Source organism: Myotis yumanensis, unplaced genomic scaffold, assembly GCF_028538775.1.
Source record: "Myotis yumanensis isolate MYYU_CA2020_CCGP unplaced genomic scaffold, mMyoYum1.0.hap1 SCAF_10, whole genome shotgun sequence".
NCBI classification, from domain to species: Eukaryota; Metazoa; Chordata; class Mammalia; order Chiroptera; family Vespertilionidae; genus Myotis; species Myotis yumanensis.
In genome coordinates this window covers 3,315,858-3,334,379 of record NW_027223761.1, presented here as the reverse complement: position 1 = coordinate 3,334,379, position 18,522 = coordinate 3,315,858, and the positions used below count along the sequence as shown (strand labels likewise).

General features: G+C 52.0%; 1 protein-coding gene across 2 annotated transcripts in view; it reads left to right on the top strand.

Moving 5' to 3' along the window:
- AHNAK (AHNAK nucleoprotein) overlaps positions 1–17,631 on the top strand; it is a 29,255-nt gene extending 11,624 nt beyond the window's left edge. The window contains exons 5-6 of one of the 2 annotated variants that reach the window (XM_070427276.1): positions 821–1,237; positions 2,003–17,631. In XM_070427276.1, coding sequence (XP_070283377.1) covers positions 821–1,237; positions 2,003–16,777 — 15,192 coding nt within the window. In that variant the 3' untranslated portion in view covers positions 16,778–17,631. Of the gene's footprint in view, positions 1–820 lie in introns of both variants that reach the window. The other variant, XM_070427275.1, reaches the window with a different exon arrangement.
- The last annotated feature ends 891 nt before the right edge of the window (positions 17,632–18,522 follow it).

The following is an 18,522-nucleotide window of genomic DNA, read 5'->3' as shown; positions in this document are numbered from 1 at the left end:
AATCTTGGGAATGATTTCACAGGTGCCCGGTTCTGCCTCACAGAACATTTTTCTTTTCTTTTCTTTTTAAAATATGTGTTTTATTGATTTTAGAAAGAGGGGAAGGGAGATGGAGAGAGAGAGAAACATCAGTCGGCTGCCTCCTGCACGCCTCCTACTGGGGATTGAGCTGCAACCCAGGCAGCCTGACCAGGAATCCAACCGGCGACCTCTCGGAGCACGGGATGATGCTCAACCGACTGAGCCGCACTGGCCAGCGCTCACGGAGCATTTTTCTGCTTCCGGAGGCCTGGACTCGCCTGTGAGTCGGCAGCTGGGCTGCAAAGTGCCTGTGGGACGATTCCCTGCTCCTTCTGACAACTTGTTTATGCAACAAAGAATGGGTGCTCACAGCGGGGGTTCGCCCAAGCACAGCCACTCTCCACCCAGCTTTCAGGGATCCTTGGGAGGGTCCCCCTCCTGCTTAAACAAACACACTGGGGAGTTGAGAGTTGAGAGCCTTAGGGTCAAGTCAGTGCAGAGCTGGCCGCCCAGAGGCGTCCTGGGTACTTGACTGGCCGACTTGAGTCTAGAATTGATTGCAAATCCTTCTCCCAGACCGTGCAGTCCAGCCGTCTACACCCTCGTCGCCCCATGGCTTTTGCTTTCCTCCTCTGATGTGGTTGTCAGCCCCTTTCGTCAGCCCTCTGTGCTCTGCCCCAGGAGGCTCCGTGGACCCCTGTTTTGGTCCCGGCTTCTTTGGGCAAAGGCTGGGCTGCGGCCGGGCGTCGGTAACTCAGGCAGACTCTGTTGCAACCTCTGCCGGGCTGTCTCTCTGCAGAGCGGGGATGACGAGGAGTACCAGCGCATCTATGCCACGAAGATCAAGCCCCGGCTGAAGTCGGAGGACGGAGTGGAAGGGGAGCCTGGGGAGACCCAGAGCCGCACCATCACGGTGACCAGAAGGGTCACGGCCTACACTGTGGATGTGACGGGCCGGGAAGGAGCCAAGGACATCGACATCAGCAGCCCTGAGTTCAAGATCAAGATTCCACGGCACGAGCTGACCGAAGTCTCCACTGTGGATGTGGAGACCCAGTCTGGGAAGACCGTGATCAGGCTGCCCTCGGGCTCGGGGGCAGCGTCTCCGGCCACAGGCTCTGCTGTGGACATTCGAGCAGGCTCCATTGCCACCTCGGGACCAGAGCTCCACGGTGCTGGCCACTCGAAGCTGCAGGTCACCGTGCCGGGGATAAAGGTGGGAAGCCCAGATATCAGTGTCGGTGCAAAGGGCTTGGACTTGGGCGGCAAAAGGGGGATCCACGTTCCAGGAGTGGGCATTTCGTCTTCTCTTGGCGGTGGGGCAGTAGAGGTTCAGGGCCCATCTCTTGAGAGTGACAATAATGGGAAAATTAAAATTCCCACCATGAAGATGCCAAAATTTGGTGTCTCAACAGGGCCCCAGCACCAGGCCCCAGAGGCAGGGTTGAGTGTTTCTGCACCTGAATTCTCTGTGGGGCACAAGGGAGGCCAGCCAGGCATGACCATCGGTGGGAACATCCAGGCACCTCAGCTGGAAGTCGGCGCTCCCTGTGCCACGGTTCAGGGGCTTAAGGGGAAACTGAAGGGCCCCCAAATTACCGGGCCATCATTTGAGGGAGATCTAGGCCTGAAAGGTGCCAAGCCACAGGGGAGCATAGGGGTGGACATCTCTGCTCCCCAAATCAAGGGCACCATCACCGGCCCCCATGTGGAAGGTCAAGGCCCTGATGTTGATATTCATGGGCCTGGAGGCAAACTAAATATTCCCAAGATGAAAGCTCCCAAATTCTCTGTGTCAGGATCTAAGGGAGAGGGAACTGGAATTGACGTGACACTACCCACAGGTGACATGACTCTTCCTGGGGTCTCTGGGGGCGTCAGCCTGCCCGAGGTTGCTACCGGGGGGCTGGAAGGGAAGCTGAAGGGTACTAAAGTCAAGACTCCTGAAATGATTATTCAGAAACCTAAAATCTCCATGCAGGATGTGGATCTGAGCCTTGGGTCCTCCAAGCTGAGAGGAGATATTAAGGTTTCCGCTCCGGGAATGCAAGGTGATGTCAAAGGCCCTCAAGTGGCAGTCAAAGGCTCCAAAGTGGACATAGAGACACCCAGCCTAGAGGGGACTCTGGTAGGACCAAAGCTGAGTGGTCCTTCTGGAAAAATGGGAACCTGCAGTATCTCCATGGCAGATGTAGACTTAAATGTGGCTGCACCGAAAGTGAAAGGGGGTGTAGATGTCACCCTCCCCAAAGTAGAAGGGAAAGTCAAAGTCCCCGAGATGGATGTCAAAGGCCCCAAAGTGGATGTCAGCGCCCCAGATGTGGAGCTTCATGGCCCGGAATGGAACCTGAAAATGCCCAAGATGAAAATGCCCAAGTTCAGCGCTCCAGGAGTCAAAGGAGAAGGCTCAGATATAGACGTAAATCTACCCAAAGGAGATGTCCGTATTACGGGGCCCAGCGTCAACATGGAAGCTCCAGATGTCAACATGGGAGGCCTGGGGGGCAAACTTAAAGGTCCTGATATGAAGTTGCCTGAAGTGAGTGTCAAGACACCAAAGGTCTCCATGCCTGACGTAGATCTGCATGTGAAAGGCCCCAAGGTGAAAGGAGAGTACGACGTTACGGTGCCAAAACTTGAAGGGGAACTGAAAGGCCCCCAGATGGACGTTAATGCCCCAGATGTGGATGTTCACGGCCCAGACTGGCACCTGAAGATGCCCAAGATGAAGATGCCCAAGTTCAGCGTGCCAGGGTTCAAAGCAGAGGGCCCAGATGTGGATGTGAACCTGCCCAAGCCTGAGGTGGACATTTCCGGGCCCAAGGTAGATGTGACTGCTCCAGATGTGAGAATTGAGGGACCAGAAGGAAAATTGAAAGGACCCAAATTTAAGATGCCCGAGATGAATATCAAGGCCCCGAAGATCTCCGTGCCAGATGTGGACTTACATTTGAAAGGCCCTAGTGTAAAAGGAGAATACGATGTTACGGTGCCAAAGGCTGAAGGTGAGATTAAAGTTCCTGATGTTGAACTTAAAAGTGCCAAGTTGGACATTGATGTTCCAGATGTGGACGTTCAAGGCCCAGACTGGAACTTGAAGATGCCCAAAATGAAAATGCCCAAGTTCAGCATGCCGGGCTTCAAAGCAGAGGGCCCAGACGTGGATGTGAACCTGCCTAAAGCTGACATGGGCATCTCAGGACCCAAGGTGGATGTGGACATTCCAGATGTGAATATTGAAGGACCTGAAGGGAAGCTGACAGGTCCCAAGTTTAAGATGCCTGAGATGAACATCAAGGCCCCCAAGATCTCCATGCCTGAGGTGGACTTGCACATGAAAGGTCCCAAGGTAAAGGGAGAATATGATGTTACAGTGCCAAAGCTGGAAGGTGACCTGAAAGGGCCAAAAGTAGATGTCAGTGCCCCAGATGTTGAAGTTCACGGTCCTGATTGGAACCTCAAGATGCCCAAGATGAAAATGCCCAAATTTACCATGCCCAGCCTCAAAGGAGAGGGTCCAGAATTGGATGTGAACCTGCCCAAGGCTGATGTAGACCTTTCTGCACCCAAGATCGATGTTAGTGCTCCAGATCTGAGCCTTGAGGGACCTGAAGGGAAGTTGAAAGGCCCCAAGTTTAAGATGCCTGAGATGCACTTCAAAGCTCCTAAGATGACTCTGCCAGATGTTGACCTCAATCTTAAAGGACCCAAAATGAAAGGAAACCTAGAGATGTCTGCACCAAAGCTAGAAGGTGAGATGACAGTTCCAGACGTGGACCTCAAAGGGCCCAGCGTAGACATTAAAGCACCAGATGTGGAAGTACAAGGTGGAGACTGGAGCCTGAAAATGCCCAAGATGAAGATGCCCAAGTTCAGCGTGCCTGGCTTCAAAGCAGAGGGCCCAGAAGTGGATATGAACCTGCCCAAAGCTGACATCGACATCTCTGGACCCAAGGTTGACATAGAAGCTCCAGACGTGAGCCTTGAGGGACCAGAAGGGAAGCTGAAGGGTCCCAAGTTCAAGATGCCTGACATGCACTTCAAGGCCCCCAAGATCTCCATGCCTGATGTGGACTTCAACTTGAAAGGCCCCAAAGTCAAAGGGGATGTGGATGTCTCTGTGCCCAAGATAGAAGGTGAAATGAAAGTGCCAGATGTGGACATCAAAGGACCCAAAGTGGACGTCGATGTCCCAGATGTGGATGTGCATGGACCAGACTGGCACCTGAAGATGCCCAAGATGAAGATGCCCAAGTTCAGCATGCCGGGCTTCAAAGCAGAGGGCCCAGAAGTGGATGTGAACCTGCCCAAGGCTGACATCGACATCTCCGGACCCAAGGTTGACATTGAAGCTCCAGATGTGAGTCTTGAGGGACCAGAAGGGAAGCTGAAGGGTCCAAAGTTTAAGATGCCTGACATGCACTTCAAGGCTCCCAAGATCTCCATGCCTGATGTGAACTTGAATCTTAAGGGACCAAAACTAAAGGGAGATGCGGATGTGTCTTTGCCTGATGTAGAAGGTGAAATAAAAGTGCCAGATGTCAACCTTAAAGGGCCCAAAGCTGACATCAGTGCTCCAGATGTGGATATTCATGGCCCAGACTGGCACCTGAAGATGCCCAAGGTGAAAATGCCCAAGTTCAGCATGCCAGGCTTCAAAGGAGAGGGCCCTGAAGTGGATGTGAACCTGCCCAAGGCTGACTTTGATGTCTCAGGACCCAAGGTGGATGTTGAAGTTCCAGATGTGAACATTGAAGGTCCAGATGCAAAACTAAAAGGTCCTAAATTTAAGATGCCAGAAATGAACATAAAGCCTCAGAAGATACCAATACCAGATGTTGGTTTGCATTTGAAAGGTCCTAAAATGAAAGTAGATTATGACGTGACTGTCCCAAAAGTAGGAGAGATAGAGACTCCTGATGTCAACATTAAAGGACCCAAAGTGGACATTAACGCACCAGACATGGGAGTTCACGGCCCAGACTGGCACCTGAAGATGCCCAAGGTGAAGATGCCCAAGTTCAGCATGCCGGGCTTCAAAGGAGAGGGCCCAGAAGTGGATGTGAACCTGCCCAAAGCCGACATTAATGTCTCTGGACCCAAGATGGACATTAATGCTCCAGATGTGACTCTTGAAGGTCCAGAGGGGAAACTAAAGGGCCCCAAGTTCAAGATGCCAAGCATGAATATACAGACACACAAAATTTCTATGCCTGATGTTGGACTTAACCTGAAAGCTCCTAAACTGAAAACCGATGTCGATGTTTCCCTTCCTAAAGTGGAAGGAGACTTGAAAATTCCTGAAATAGACGTGAAAGCCCCTAAGGTGGATGTGGATGTTGGAGATATTGATCTCGAATGTCCTGAAGGAAAGATAAAAGGCCCCAAGTTTAAGATGCCTGACATGCACTTCAAGGCCCCCAAGATCTCCATGCCTGATGTGGACTTACACTTGAAAGGCCCCAAGGTCAAAGGGGATGTGGATGTCTCTGTGCCCAAGATAGAAGGTGAAATGAAAGTGCCAGATGTGGACCTCAAAGGGCCCAAAGTGGACATTGCTGCACCAGATGTGGATGTGCATGGACCAGACTGGCACCTGAAGATGCCCAAAGTGAAGATGCCCAAGTTCAGCATGCCGGGCTTCAAAGGAGAGGGCCCAGAAGTGGATGTGAACCTGCCCAAGGCTGACATCGACATCTCTGGACCCAAGGTTGACATTGAAGCCCCAGACGTGAGCCTTGAGGTACCAGAAGGGAAGCTGAAGGGCCCCAAGTTCAAGATGCCTGACATGCACTTCAAGGCTCCCAAGATCTCCATGCCTGATGTGGACTTACACTTGAAAGGCCCCAAAGTCAAAGGCGATGTCGATGTGTCTGTGCCGAAATTGGAGGGAGATTTGAAGGGCCCCAGGGTGGATGTGGAGGTGCCTGACGTTGATCTCGAATGTCCTGATGCAAAGTTGAAAGGGCACAAGTTCAAGATGCCTGACATGCACTTCAAGGCCCCCAAGATCTCCATGCCTGATGTGGACTTACACTTGAAAGGCCCCAAAGTCAAAGGGGATGTGGATGTCTCTGTGCCCAAGATAGAAGGTGAAATGAAAGTGCCAGATGTGGACATCAAAGGCCCCAAAGTGGACGTCGATGTCCCAGATGTGGATGTGCATGGACCAGACTGGCACCTGAAGATGCCCAAGATGAAAATGCCCAAGTTCAGCATGCCAGGCTTCAAAGCAGAGGGCCCAGAAGTGGATGTGAACCTGCCCAAGGCTGACATCGACATCTCCGGACCCAAGGTTGATATTGAAGCCCCAGATGTGAGCCTTGAGGTACCAGAAGGGAAGCTGAAGGGTCCCAAGTTCAAGATGCCTGACATGCATTTCCATGCCCCCAAGATCTCCATGCCTGATGTGGACTTACACTTGAAAGGCCCCAAAGTCAAAGGCGATGTTGATGTGTCTGTGCCGAAATTGGAGGGAGATTTGAAGGGCCCCAGCGTGGATGTGAAGGTGCCTGACGTTGATCTCGAATGTCCTGATGCAAAGTTGAAAGGGCACAAGTTCAAGATGCCTGACATGCACTTCCATGCCCCCAAGATCTCCATGCCTGATGTGGACTTCAACTTAAAGGGGCCTAAAATTAAAGGAGACTTTGATGTTTCAGCCCCAAAGATGGAAGGAGAGCTAAAGGGTCCAGAATTGGATGTTAAGGGCCCCAAATTGGATGTTGACATGCCAGATGTAGCTGTGGAAGGCCCAGATGGCAAATGGAAAAGTCCTAAATTCAAGATGCCAGACATGCATTTTAAAACTCCTAAAATCTCCATGCCAGACATTAATCTACACTTAAAAAGCCCCAAGGTCAAGGGAGAGGTGGATGTCGATGTTCCCAAATTGGAAGGCGACCTCAAAGGTGACATCAGTGGGCCAGATATCGACATTGAAGGACCTGAGGGCAAATTGAAAGGCCCCAAGTTCAAGATGCCTGACATGCATTTCAAAGCCCCAAATATATCTATGCCTGATGTGGACCTAAATCTGAAAGGACCGAAAATCAAGGGGGATGTCGATGTGTCTGTGCCTGAAGTAGAAGGTAAAATTAAAGTACCAGATGTGAACGTCAAGGGCCCCAAAGTAGACATAAGTGCTCCTGAAGTTCATGGCCCAGACTGGCACCTGAAGATGCCCAAGATGAAGATGCCCAAGTTCAGCATGCCGGGCTTCAAAGCAGAGGGCCCAGAAGTGGATGTCAATCTTCCCAAGGCTGACATTGATGTCTCAGGACCCAAAGTTGACATTGAAGCCCCAGATGTGAGCATTGAGGGTCCAGAGGGAAAAATCAAGGGGCCTAAATTTAAGATGCCAGAGATGAACATCAAAGCCCCAAAGATCTCCATGCCTGATGTAGATTTACATTTGAAAGGTCCTAAGGTCAAAGGAGACATAGACCTTTCCTTGCCGAAGGTGGAAGGTGACCTCAAGGGCCCCAAAGTGGACATTGATGCCCCAGATGTGGATGTTCAAGGCCCAGACTGGCACCTGAAGATGCCCAAGATGAAAATGCCCAAGTTCAGCATGCCAGGCTTCAAAGGAGAGGGCCCAGAAGTGGATGTGAACCTGCCCAAGGCTGATATTGACATCTCCGGACCCAAGGTTGACATCGAAGCCCCAGACATGAACATTGAGGGCCCAGAAGGAAAACTGAAGGGCCCTAAGTTCAAGATGCCTGACATGCACTTCCATACCCCCAAGATCTCCATGCCTGATTTGCATCTGAAAGGTCCCAAAGTCAAGGGTGATATGGACGTTTCTCTGCCTAAAGTGGAAGGCCCTGAAGTTGACATCAAGGGCCCCAAAGTGGACATTGCTGCACCAGATGTGGATGTTCAAGGGCCAGACTGGCACCTGAAGATGCCCAAAGTGAAAATGCCCAAGTTCAGCATGCCGGGCTTCAAAGGAGAGGGCCCTGAAGTGGATGTGACCCTGCCCAAAGCTGACATCGATGTCTCGGCACCCAAAGTGGACCTTGAATGTCCTGATGTGAATATTGAAGGGCCTGAAGGAAAGTGGAAAAGTCCAAAGTTTAAGATGCCTGATATGCATTTTAAGACACCAAAGATCTCCATGCCAGATATTGATCTTAATCTAACAGGACCCAAAATAAAAGGCGATATGGATGTCACAGGTCCCAAGATCGAGGGAGATCTGAAAGGTCCTGAAGTTGACCTCAAAGGCCCCAAAGTGGACATTGATGTTCCAGATGTGGATGTGCATGGCCCAGACTGGCACCTGAAGATGCCCAAGATGAAAATGCCCAAGTTCAGCATGCCGGGCTTCAAAGCAGAGGGCCCAGAAGTGGATGTGAACCTGCCCAAGGCTGACTTTGATGTAACTGGACCCAAGGTGGACATTGAGGGCCCTGATGTTAACATTGAAGGGCCAGAAGGAAAGCTGAAAGGTCCTAAGTTCAAGATGCCTGAGATGAACATCAAGGCCCCCAAGATCTCCATGCCTGACTTTGACATGCATCTGAAAGGTCCCAAAGTAAAGGGTGATGTTGATGTTTCTCTGCCTAAAGTTGAAGGCCCTGACGTTGACATCAAAGGCCCCAAAGTGGACGTCGATGTCCCTGATGTGGATGTTCACGGCCCAGACTGGCACCTGAAGATGCCCAAGGTGAAGATGCCCAAGTTCAGCATGCCGGGCTTCAAAGGAGAGGGCCCTGAAGTGGATGTGAACTTGCCCAAGGCTGACATCAGTGTCTCAGGACCCAAGGTGGACATTGAAGGTCCAGATGTCAATATTGAAGGCCCAGATGCAAAACTGAAGGGCCCCAAGTTCAAGATGCCTGAGATGAACATCAAAGCTCCTAAGATCTCCATGCCTGACATTGATCTGAACCTGAAAGGCCCCAAAGTGAAAGGTGATGTGGACGTGTCTTTACCAAAAGTGGAAGGTGAGATTAAAGTTCCTGAAGTGGATATTAAAGGCCCTAAAGTGGACATTAACGTTCCAGATGTGGATGTTCATGGTCCTGATTGGCACCTGAAGATGCCCAAGGTGAAAATGCCCAAGTTCAGCATGCCTGGCTTCAAAGGAGAGGGCCCTGAAGTGGATGTGAACCTGCCCAAGGCTGACTTTGATGTCTCAGGACCCAAGGTGGACATTGAAGGTCCAGATGTGAATATCGAAGGTCCAGATGCAAAACTGAAGGGCCCCAAGTTCAAGATGCCAGAGATGAACATCAAAGCTCCTAAGATCTCCATGCCAGATTTGGACCTTAATCTTAAAGGCCCTAAAATGAAAGGAGAGGTGGATGTTTCACTTCCAAATGTAGAAGGTGATTTGAAAGGGCCTACTCTTGATATCAAGGGCCCGAAGGTAGATCTAGATGCTCCGGCTGTTGACATTCATGGTCCAGAAGGCAAACTAAAAGGCCCCAAAATGAAGATGCCTGACATGCATGTAAACATGCCCAAGATCTCCATGCCAGAAATTGACCTGAATTTGAAAGGTTCAAAGCTTAAGGGAGAGGTTGATGTTTCTGGACCCAAATTAGAAGGTGACATTAAAGCTCCCAAGTTGGATGTAAAGGGCCCAGAAGTGGACATTTCTGGTCCTAAGCTCAATATTGAAGGCAAGTCAAAGAAATCTCGTTTTAAGCTTCCCAAATTTAATTTTTCGGGCTCCAAAGTCCAGACACCTGAGGTGGATGTCAAAGTTAAAAAGCCAGATATTGATGTAACAGGCCCGAAAGTTGACATCAACGCTCCTGATGTCGAAGTCCAAGGAAAAGTAAAAGGCTCCAAGTTCAAAATGCCTTTCCTGAGTATTTCATCCCCTAAAGTTTCTATGCCTGATGTAGAGTTAAACCTGAAAAGTCCTAAAGTCAAAGGAGACTTGAATGTGGCAGGCCCTGATGTAGAAGGTGACTTTAAAGGACCCCAAGTGGATATTAAGGCACCAGAAGTCCATCTTGATGCACCTGATGTGGATGTTCATGGTCCAGACTGGAATTTGAAAATGCCCAAGATGAAAATGCCCAAGTTTGGTGTGCCTGGCCTCAAAGCAGAAGGGCCAGATATGTCTGTGGATCTGCCAAAAGGAGATATCAACATAGAGGCTCCCAAAGTGGACATTGAGGGCCCAGAAATCAATGTGGAAGGTCTAGAAGGAGGCTTAAAAGGTCCCAGACTCAAGATGCCTGACATGAATATTAAAGCTCCCAAGATCTCCATGCCTGACATTGATTTAAATCTGAAGGGTCCCAAGGTAAAAGGTGATGTGGATGTTTCTCTTCCCAAAGTGGAAGGAGAGCTGAAAGGTCCAGGGATTGACATCAAAGGGCCCAAAGTGGACGTCGATGTCCCTGATGTGGACGTTCATGGCCCAGACTGGCACCTGAAGATGCCCAAGGTGAAAATGCCCAAGTTCAGCATGCCGGGCTTCAAAGCAGAGGGCCCAGATGTGGACATAAACCTGCCCAAGGCCGACATTGATGTTCCCGATGTGAGTCTCGAAGGTCCAGATGCGAAACTGAAGGGCCCCAAATTCAAGATGCCTGAGATGAACATCAAAGCTCCCCAAATCTCCATGCCTGACATTAATCTGAACCTGAAGGGCCCCAAAATGAAGGGCGATGTAGACGTGTCTTTGCCAAAAGTGGAAGGTGACCTAAAGGGCCCTGAGGTGGACATCAAGGGCCCCAAATTGGACATTGACACTCCTGACATTAACATTGAAGGCCCCGAGGGGAAATTGAAGGGGCCTAAATTCAAGATGCCAGAGATGCACCTAAAGGCTCCCAAGCTCTCCATGCCTGACATTGACTTAAACCTGAAAGGCCCCAAGGTGAAGGGTGATATGGACGTTTCTCTTCCCAAGATGGAAGCGGATCTGAAAGGCCCTGAGATTGACATCAAAGGTCCAAAAGTGGACATGAATGCCCCTGATGTGGACGTCCATGGCCCAGACTGGCACCTGAAGATGCCCAAGGTGAAAATGCCCAAATTCAGCATGCCTGGCTTCAAAGGAGAGGGCCCAGAAGTGGATGTGAACCTGCCCAAAGCTGACATCGATGTCTCAGCACCCAAAGTGGACCTGGAAGGCCCTGACATGAATATTGAGGGACCCGAGGGAAAGCTGAAAGGTCCTAAGTTCAAAATGCCGGAGATGAACATCAAGGCCCCCAAGATCTCCATGCCTGACTTCGATTTGCATCTGAAAGGTCCTAAGGTCAAAGGAGATGTGGATGTTTCCCTGCCTAAGGTGGAAGGTGATCTGAAAGGCCCTGAAGTTGACATCAAGGGCCCCAAAGTGGACATTAATGCACCAGATGTGGATGTTCATGGCCCAGACTGGCACCTGAAGATGCCCAAGGTGAAAATGCCCAAGTTCAGCATGCCAGGCTTCAAAGCAGAAGGCCCAGAAGTGGATGTGAACCTGCCCAAAGCTGACATTGATGTCTCAGCACCCAAAGTAGATGTTGAAATGCCAGATGTCAATATTGAAGGTCCGGATGCAAAACTGAAGGGCCCCAAGTTCAAGATGCCAGAGATGAACATCAAGGCCCCCAAGATCTCCATGCCTGACTTTGATTTGCATCTGAAAAGTCCTAAGGTGAAAGGTGATGTAGATGTTTCTCTGCCTAAGGTGGAAGGAGACCTAAAGGCCCCTGATGTTGACATCAAAGGCCCCAAAGTGGACGTCGATGTCCCAGACGTGGATGTTCACGGCCCAGACTGGCACCTGAAGATGCCCAAGGTGAAGATGCCCAAGTTCAGCATGCCGGGCTTCAAAGGAGAGGGCCCTGAAGTGGATGTGAACCTGCCCAAGGCTGACATTGATGTCTCAGGACCCAAGGTGGACATAGACACTCCTGACATTGACATTCATGGCCCGGAAGGGAAACTCAAGGGCCCCAAGTTCAAAATGCCTGACCTGCATCTCAAAGCACCCAAGATCTCCATGCCTGAAGTCGACCTGAACCTGAAGGGTCCTAAAGTAAAGGGCGATGTGGACGTTTCTCTGCCCAAAGTGGAAGGTGACCTCAAGGGCCCTGAACTTGACATCAAAGGCCCCAAAGTGGACATCGATGTCCCTGATGTGGACGTGCATGGTCCGGACTGGCACCTGAAGATGCCCAAGGTGAAGATGCCCAAGTTCAGCATGCCGGGCTTCAAAGGAGAGGGCCCCGATGTGGATGTGAACCTGCCCAAGGCTGACTTCGATGTCTCAGGACCCAAGGTGGACATTGATGTTCCAGATGTGAGTATCGAAGGTCCAGATGCGAAACTGAAGGGCCCCAAGTTCAAGATGCCTGAGATGAACATCAAAGCTCCCAAGATCTCCATGCCTGACCTTGACTTGAACCTGAAAGGTCCCAAAGTAAAGGGCGATGTGGATGTTTCCCTGCCTAAGGTGGAAGGTGACCTCAAGGGCCCTGGAATTGACATCAAAGGCCCCAAAGTGGACGTCGATGTCCCAGATGTGGATGTTCACGGTCCCGACTGGCACCTGAAGATGCCCAAGGTGAAGATGCCCAAGTTCAGCATGCCGGGCTTCAAAGGAGAGGGCCCTGAAGTGGATGTGAACCTGCCTAAAGCTGACATTGATATCTCTGGCCCCAAAGTGGATATTGCTGCCCCAGATGTGAATATCGAAGGTCCAGATGCAAAATTGAAGGGCCCTAAGTTCAAGATGCCTGAGATGAACATTAAAGCCCCCAAGATCTCCATGCCTGACTTTGACTTAAGCCTGAAAGGGCCGAAGGTGAAGGGCGATGTGGACCTTTCACTGCCTAAGGTGGAAGGTGATCTGAAAGGACCAGAGGTGGACATTGAAGGTCCTGAAGGGAAACTCAAGGGCCCCAAGTTTAAGATGCCTGATGTGCATTTCAAAACCCCACAAATCTCCATGAGTGACATTGATTTGAACTTGAAAGGACCTAAAGTAAAAGGAGATTTGGACCTTTCCGTTCCTAAACTGGAAGGAGATCTGAAAGGCCCCAAAGTGGATATTAAAGGCCCTAAGCTGGACATAGACACTCCTGACCTTGACATTCATGGCCCGGAAGGGAAACTCAAGGGCCCCAAGTTCAAAATGCCTGACCTGCATCTCAAAGCACCCAAGATCTCCATGCCTGAAGTCGACCTGAACCTGAAGGGTCCTAAAGTAAAGGGCGATGTGGACGTTTCTCTGCCCAAAGTGGAAGGTGACCTCAAGGGCCCTGAACTTGACATCAAAGGCCCCAAAGTGGACATCGATGTCCCAGACGTGGATGTTCACGGTCCCGACTGGCACCTGAAGATGCCCAAGGTGAAGATGCCCAAGTTCAGCATGCCGGGCTTCAAAGGAGAGGGCCCCGATGTGGATGTGAACCTGCCCAAGGCTGACTTCGATGTCTCAGGACCCAAGGTGGACATTGATGTTCCAGATGTGAGTATCGAAGGCCCAGATGCGAAACTGAAGGGCCCCAAGTTCAAGATGCCTGAGATGAACATCAAAGCTCCGAAGATCTCCATGCCTGACCTTGATCTGAACCTGAAGGGCCCCAAAATGAAGGGCGATGTGGATGTTTCCCTGCCTATGGTGGAAGGTGACCTCAAGGGCCCTGGAATTGACATCAAAGGGCCCAAAGTGGACATCGATGTCCCTGATGTGGACATGCATGGTCCGGACTGGCACCTGAAGATGCCCAAGGTGAAGATGCCCAAGTTCAGCATGCCGGGCTTCAAAGGAGAGGGCCCCGATGTGGATGTGAACCTGCCCAAGGCTGACATCAGTGTCTCAGGACCCAAGATGGACATTGATGTTCCCGATGTGAATATTGAAGGTCCAGATGCAAAACTGAAGGGTCCCAAGTTCAAGATGCCTGAGATAAATATCAAAGCTCCCAAAATCTCCATGCCTGATGTTGACCTAGATTTGAAGGGACCCAAAGTCAAAGGAGATTTTGATGTGTCTGTCCCTAAGATGGAAGGTACTTTCAAAGGCCCAGAAGTAGACTTGAAAGGTCCAGGTCTGGATTTTGAAGGCCCTGATGCTAAACTCAGTGGCCCACATTTGAAGATGCCATCACTGGATATATCTGCCCCTAAAGTAACTGTTCCTGATGTTGATTTGCATCTCAAGACACCCAAAATAGGAATTTCTGGGCCCAAATTAGAAGGCGGTGAACTGGACCTTAAGGGGCCTAAAGTTGACCTAGAAGCTCCAACCTTAGATGTACACATGGAGAGCCCAGATGTCAACCTTGAGGGGCCAGATGTTAAAATTCCCAAACTTAAGAAACCCAAGTTAGGATTTGGGGCAAAAGGCCCCAAAGCTGACTTCAAGTCACCCTCGGTCGATGTGACTGTTCCTGAGGCAGAGCTAAACGTTGAGACTCCGGAAATTAGTGTCGGTGGCAAGGGCAAGAAAAGTAAGTTTAAAATGCCTAAGATTCACATGAGCGGTCCCAAAATTAAAACCAAGAAACAAGGATTTGATTTGAATGTTCCTGGCGGCGAAATTGATGCCAGTCTCAAGGCTCCTGATGTAGACGTGAATGTTGCCGGGCCGGATGCCACACTTAAAGTCGATGTGAAATCTCCTAAAACCAAGAAATCTATGTTTGGAAAGATGTACTTCCCTGATGTAGAATTTGACATTAAATCATCTAAATTTAAAGCGGAGGCCTCCCTCCCTAGCCCCAGAATGGAGGGCGAAATCCAGGCCTGTGACCTGGATGTTTCCTCGCCGGGGATTAATGTGGACGCACCTGACGTCCACATTGAAGGCCCAGATGCTAAAGTCAGAGCACCGTCCTTCGGCATTTCCGCCCCTCAGGTCTCCGTCCCCGATGTGAACGTTAGCTTGAAAGGACCAAAGGTAAAGGGTGATGTCCCCAGTGTGGGCCTGGAAGGACCAGACGTAGATCTGCAAGGTCCAGAAGCGAAAATCAAGTTCCCCAAGTTTTCGATGCCCAAGATCGGCGTCCCCGGCGTGAAAATGGAGGGTGGGGGAGCGGAGGTCCATGCCCAGCTGCCCTCGCTGGAAGGAAACCTGAGCGCGCCGGGTGTTAAGCTGGAAGGGCCTGATGTGTCTCTGAAGGGGTCAAGAGTAGACTTGCCTTCCGTGAACCTCTCTATGCCAAAAGTCTCTGGACCTGACCTCGACCTGAACTTGAAAGGACCAAGTGTGAAGGGAGACCTGGGTGTCTCTGGTGACATCAAGTGCCCTAAAGTATCAGTGGGTGCTCCGGATCTAAGCTGGGAGGCACCTGAAGGTGGCATTAAACTTCCCCAAATGAAGCTGCCCCAGTTTGGCATCTCCACTCCGGGGTCTGACTTGGACATTAACATCAAGGGGCCCCAGGTTACTGGAGAACTGAAGGGGCCGGGCATGGATGTGAACCTCGGAGGCCTCAACTTGAAAGGGCCTCAAATCTCGGCACCGGACGTGGACTTGAACTTGGAAGGACCAAAAGTGAGAGGGAGCCTCGGGGGCACTGGGGAGCTGCACGGGCCCTCCGTCGGAGGAGGGCTCCCGGGCGTGAGTGTTCACGGCCTGGAGGGGAACCTCCACATGCCTGGCATCAAGGCCCCTGCGTGCGGTCTGGAGCTGCAGGGGGGGAAGGTGAGACTCCCCACGGGGCAGGTCTCTGGCCCTGAAATCAAAGGCGACCTGAAAGGTTCAGGAATCGGTGTCCACGGGGCCGCTCCCGACATTAGCATGAAAGGACCTTCGTTTGCTATGGCGTCTCCTGAATCCGAGCTTGGTGTCAGCTTGAAGGGCCCGAAAATCAAAGGAGGTGTGGATGTTTCAGGGGGTGTCAGCGCCCCAGACATCAGCCTGGGTGAAGGGCATCTGGGCGCCAAAGGTTCTGGGGTCGAGTGGAAAGGCCCCCAGGTCTCTGCTCTCGACCTGGGTGCACCCACGCTGGCCGGTGGACTTCATTTCTCAGGACCAAAGGTGGAAGGAGGAGGGAAAGGAGGCCAGATTGGACTCCAGGGTCCTGGGCTGAGCGTGTCCGGGCCGCAAGGTCACTTGGAAAGCAGATCTGGAAAAGTAACATTCCCTAAGATGAAGATCCCCAAGTTCACCTTCTCTGGCCGAGAGCTGGTTGGCAGAGAAGTGGGGGTGGATATCAACTTCCCCAAAGGCGAGGCCAGCGTCCAGGCTGGTGCCGGAGAGGGCGAGTGGGAAGAGTCGGACGTCAAACTGAAGAAGTCCAAAATCAAAATGCCCAAGTTCAATTTCTCCAAACCGAAAGGGAAAGGCGGCGTCACCGGCTCGCCAGAGGCCTCCATCTCGGGGTCCAAAGGGGACCTGAAGAGCTCGAAGGCCAGCCTGGGCTCTTTGGAAGGAGAGGCAGAGGCCGAAGCGTCTTCGCCCAAAGCCAAGTTCTCCTTGTTTAAAAGCAAGAAGCCGCGGCACCGCTCCAACTCCTTCAGCGACGAAAGGGAGCTCTCGGCGCCGTCCACGCCCACCGGGACTCTGGAGTTCGAAGGCGGCGAAGTGTCGCTGGAAGGCGGAAAGGTCAAAGGGAAACACGGGAAGCTGAAATTTGGTACCTTTGGTGGATTAGGGTCAAAGAGCAAAGGTCATTATGAGGTGACTGGAAGTGATGACGAGGCAGGCAAGTTACAGGGGAGCGGGGTGTCCTTGGCCTCTAAGAAGTCCCGACTGTCCTCCTCCTCCAGCAATGACAGCGGGACGAAGGTCGGCATCCAGCTGCCCGAGGTGGAGCTGGCGGTGTCCACAAAGAAAGAGTAGCCGGCCTCTGTGTACATACATGTATAAAACGCGACAGCCTTGGGTGTGTTTGTAATATAACCTCAGAGCAGCACGCCCGCAGCTCAGCAGCAAGGCCAAGAGCTGGCCTCGCAGGGCAGGTGCTGGCCGACCCGCTGCCCGGGCCCCGGGAGCTCCCGACACCTCAGAGTCCCAGGTCTGTCCAGCCGCGTGCAGAGTCAACAGTATTTGCCTTAAGATTTCTCTTTTTATTTTTATTTTTTTTTGCATTGAACGCGGAGAACTCCTGTTTACTACGCAAGCTTTTGTGTTTATTATCCTTATTTTTACTGAACATGGGTAGCGTTGGGGTCATCGGAAACCCACTTACTTTCTCATTGCAATGACTTTGCGGGTTTTTGTTAGTGAGGGTGCGGTTGGGTAGAAGGCAGTAAAGGGAACCAGACCCCGTTTCTCCTAAGATTGGGATCGTGCCTCCACTCAAACAGCAATGGACCCAATCTTAGGATGGGCCCCACGATGGCCAAGAGGAGTGGGCGGGCGGGGCGTGTGGGTGTTTCTTTAGAAACCCTGACCATTGCTGTCCCCCCACCCCCACCCCAGGTGGGCGTCCCGCCTGCGTGGTGTCAGGGTGAGAGGGAGTTAGAATCTGTGTGCAGTTGGGCCGGCCCCCGACTCAGCTCGGGGGCTTCCCCTCGGGGCATGGTGAGGGGAGCGTTTTCTTCATGGCCACCCTGTTCCCGATGCTAGTTCTGGTTTCTTTTAACAAATGTTACCGTGATTAAGAACTTCCCCCCGCACTTTAATGGCAACTTAATTAAGAATGTAAGAGAATCGATGCTGTCAGAGGCAAATAAAGCTGTTTATTAACCTGATGTCTTCGCCTTTGCATTGCGTTGGGGGAGGAGGCCCCAGGAGGCTGCGCACCAGCCCTGGCAGTGCCCACGGGATCTGGATCCGGGTCCAGGTCTGGGTCCGCCCGGTGGCAGCATCGCTGGGTCAGTAACGGGTGGTGGGCGGAACTCTTGGGTCTTGATGCTTCTGGCTAGGCTGGTGCACCATCGCTGAGAAGCCAGGGGAGGCTTGGTCCGCTGGCAGCCCAGCCGGGACCTACCCCTCACCGTGTAGGAAGTGCCCCTCATGTTGGTCATTGCTGGGCAGTGGGTAGTGCCCTCTGACCCCAAAGCAAGTAGACGAAGCCCCCCCCACCCCCTTCCCGGGAGCTGCAGCCTCTGCCAGTGGAGGCAGCTCTCCCATCACCCTCAGGCCAGATCCCAGCCTCCACCCCCCGCCCCCTCCTCCGGGAAGACTTGCCGGGTTCCTGCCCACAGCAGTGGGGCCTGCCCAGCGTGAACCCCACCTGCCCTTGCTTGGATTTCAGATCAGTGTCTGCCAGCTCTGCCCATTCATCCCCTCAGCCAGCACAGCCCTGTCCCTGGGGGGGTTGGAGCTCCAGGGTGGCTGTCGGTTTTGGAAAGAGCTGGGTAACAAGGGAGGTGTCTGAGCCTCCTGCTGCTTGTCACAAGATGACCAACCCACGGCTGCTTTTGTGAATTGGCAAGACACGTCACCCTCCTCGAACCTCAGGTTCCTCGTCCATGGAATGGGAGAGTATCCATAGGACCGGAGTCCCTTGGGGTGTTTGGGCGTCTGTCGCTGCTAGGGCACCACGTCTACAGGTGCAGCGCCCATGGCACAGCCACGTGCTAATCGCGGAGAGCACGAGGGTGTGGATGGAGTCCAAGAGGGCACGTGAGCCCCTCCAC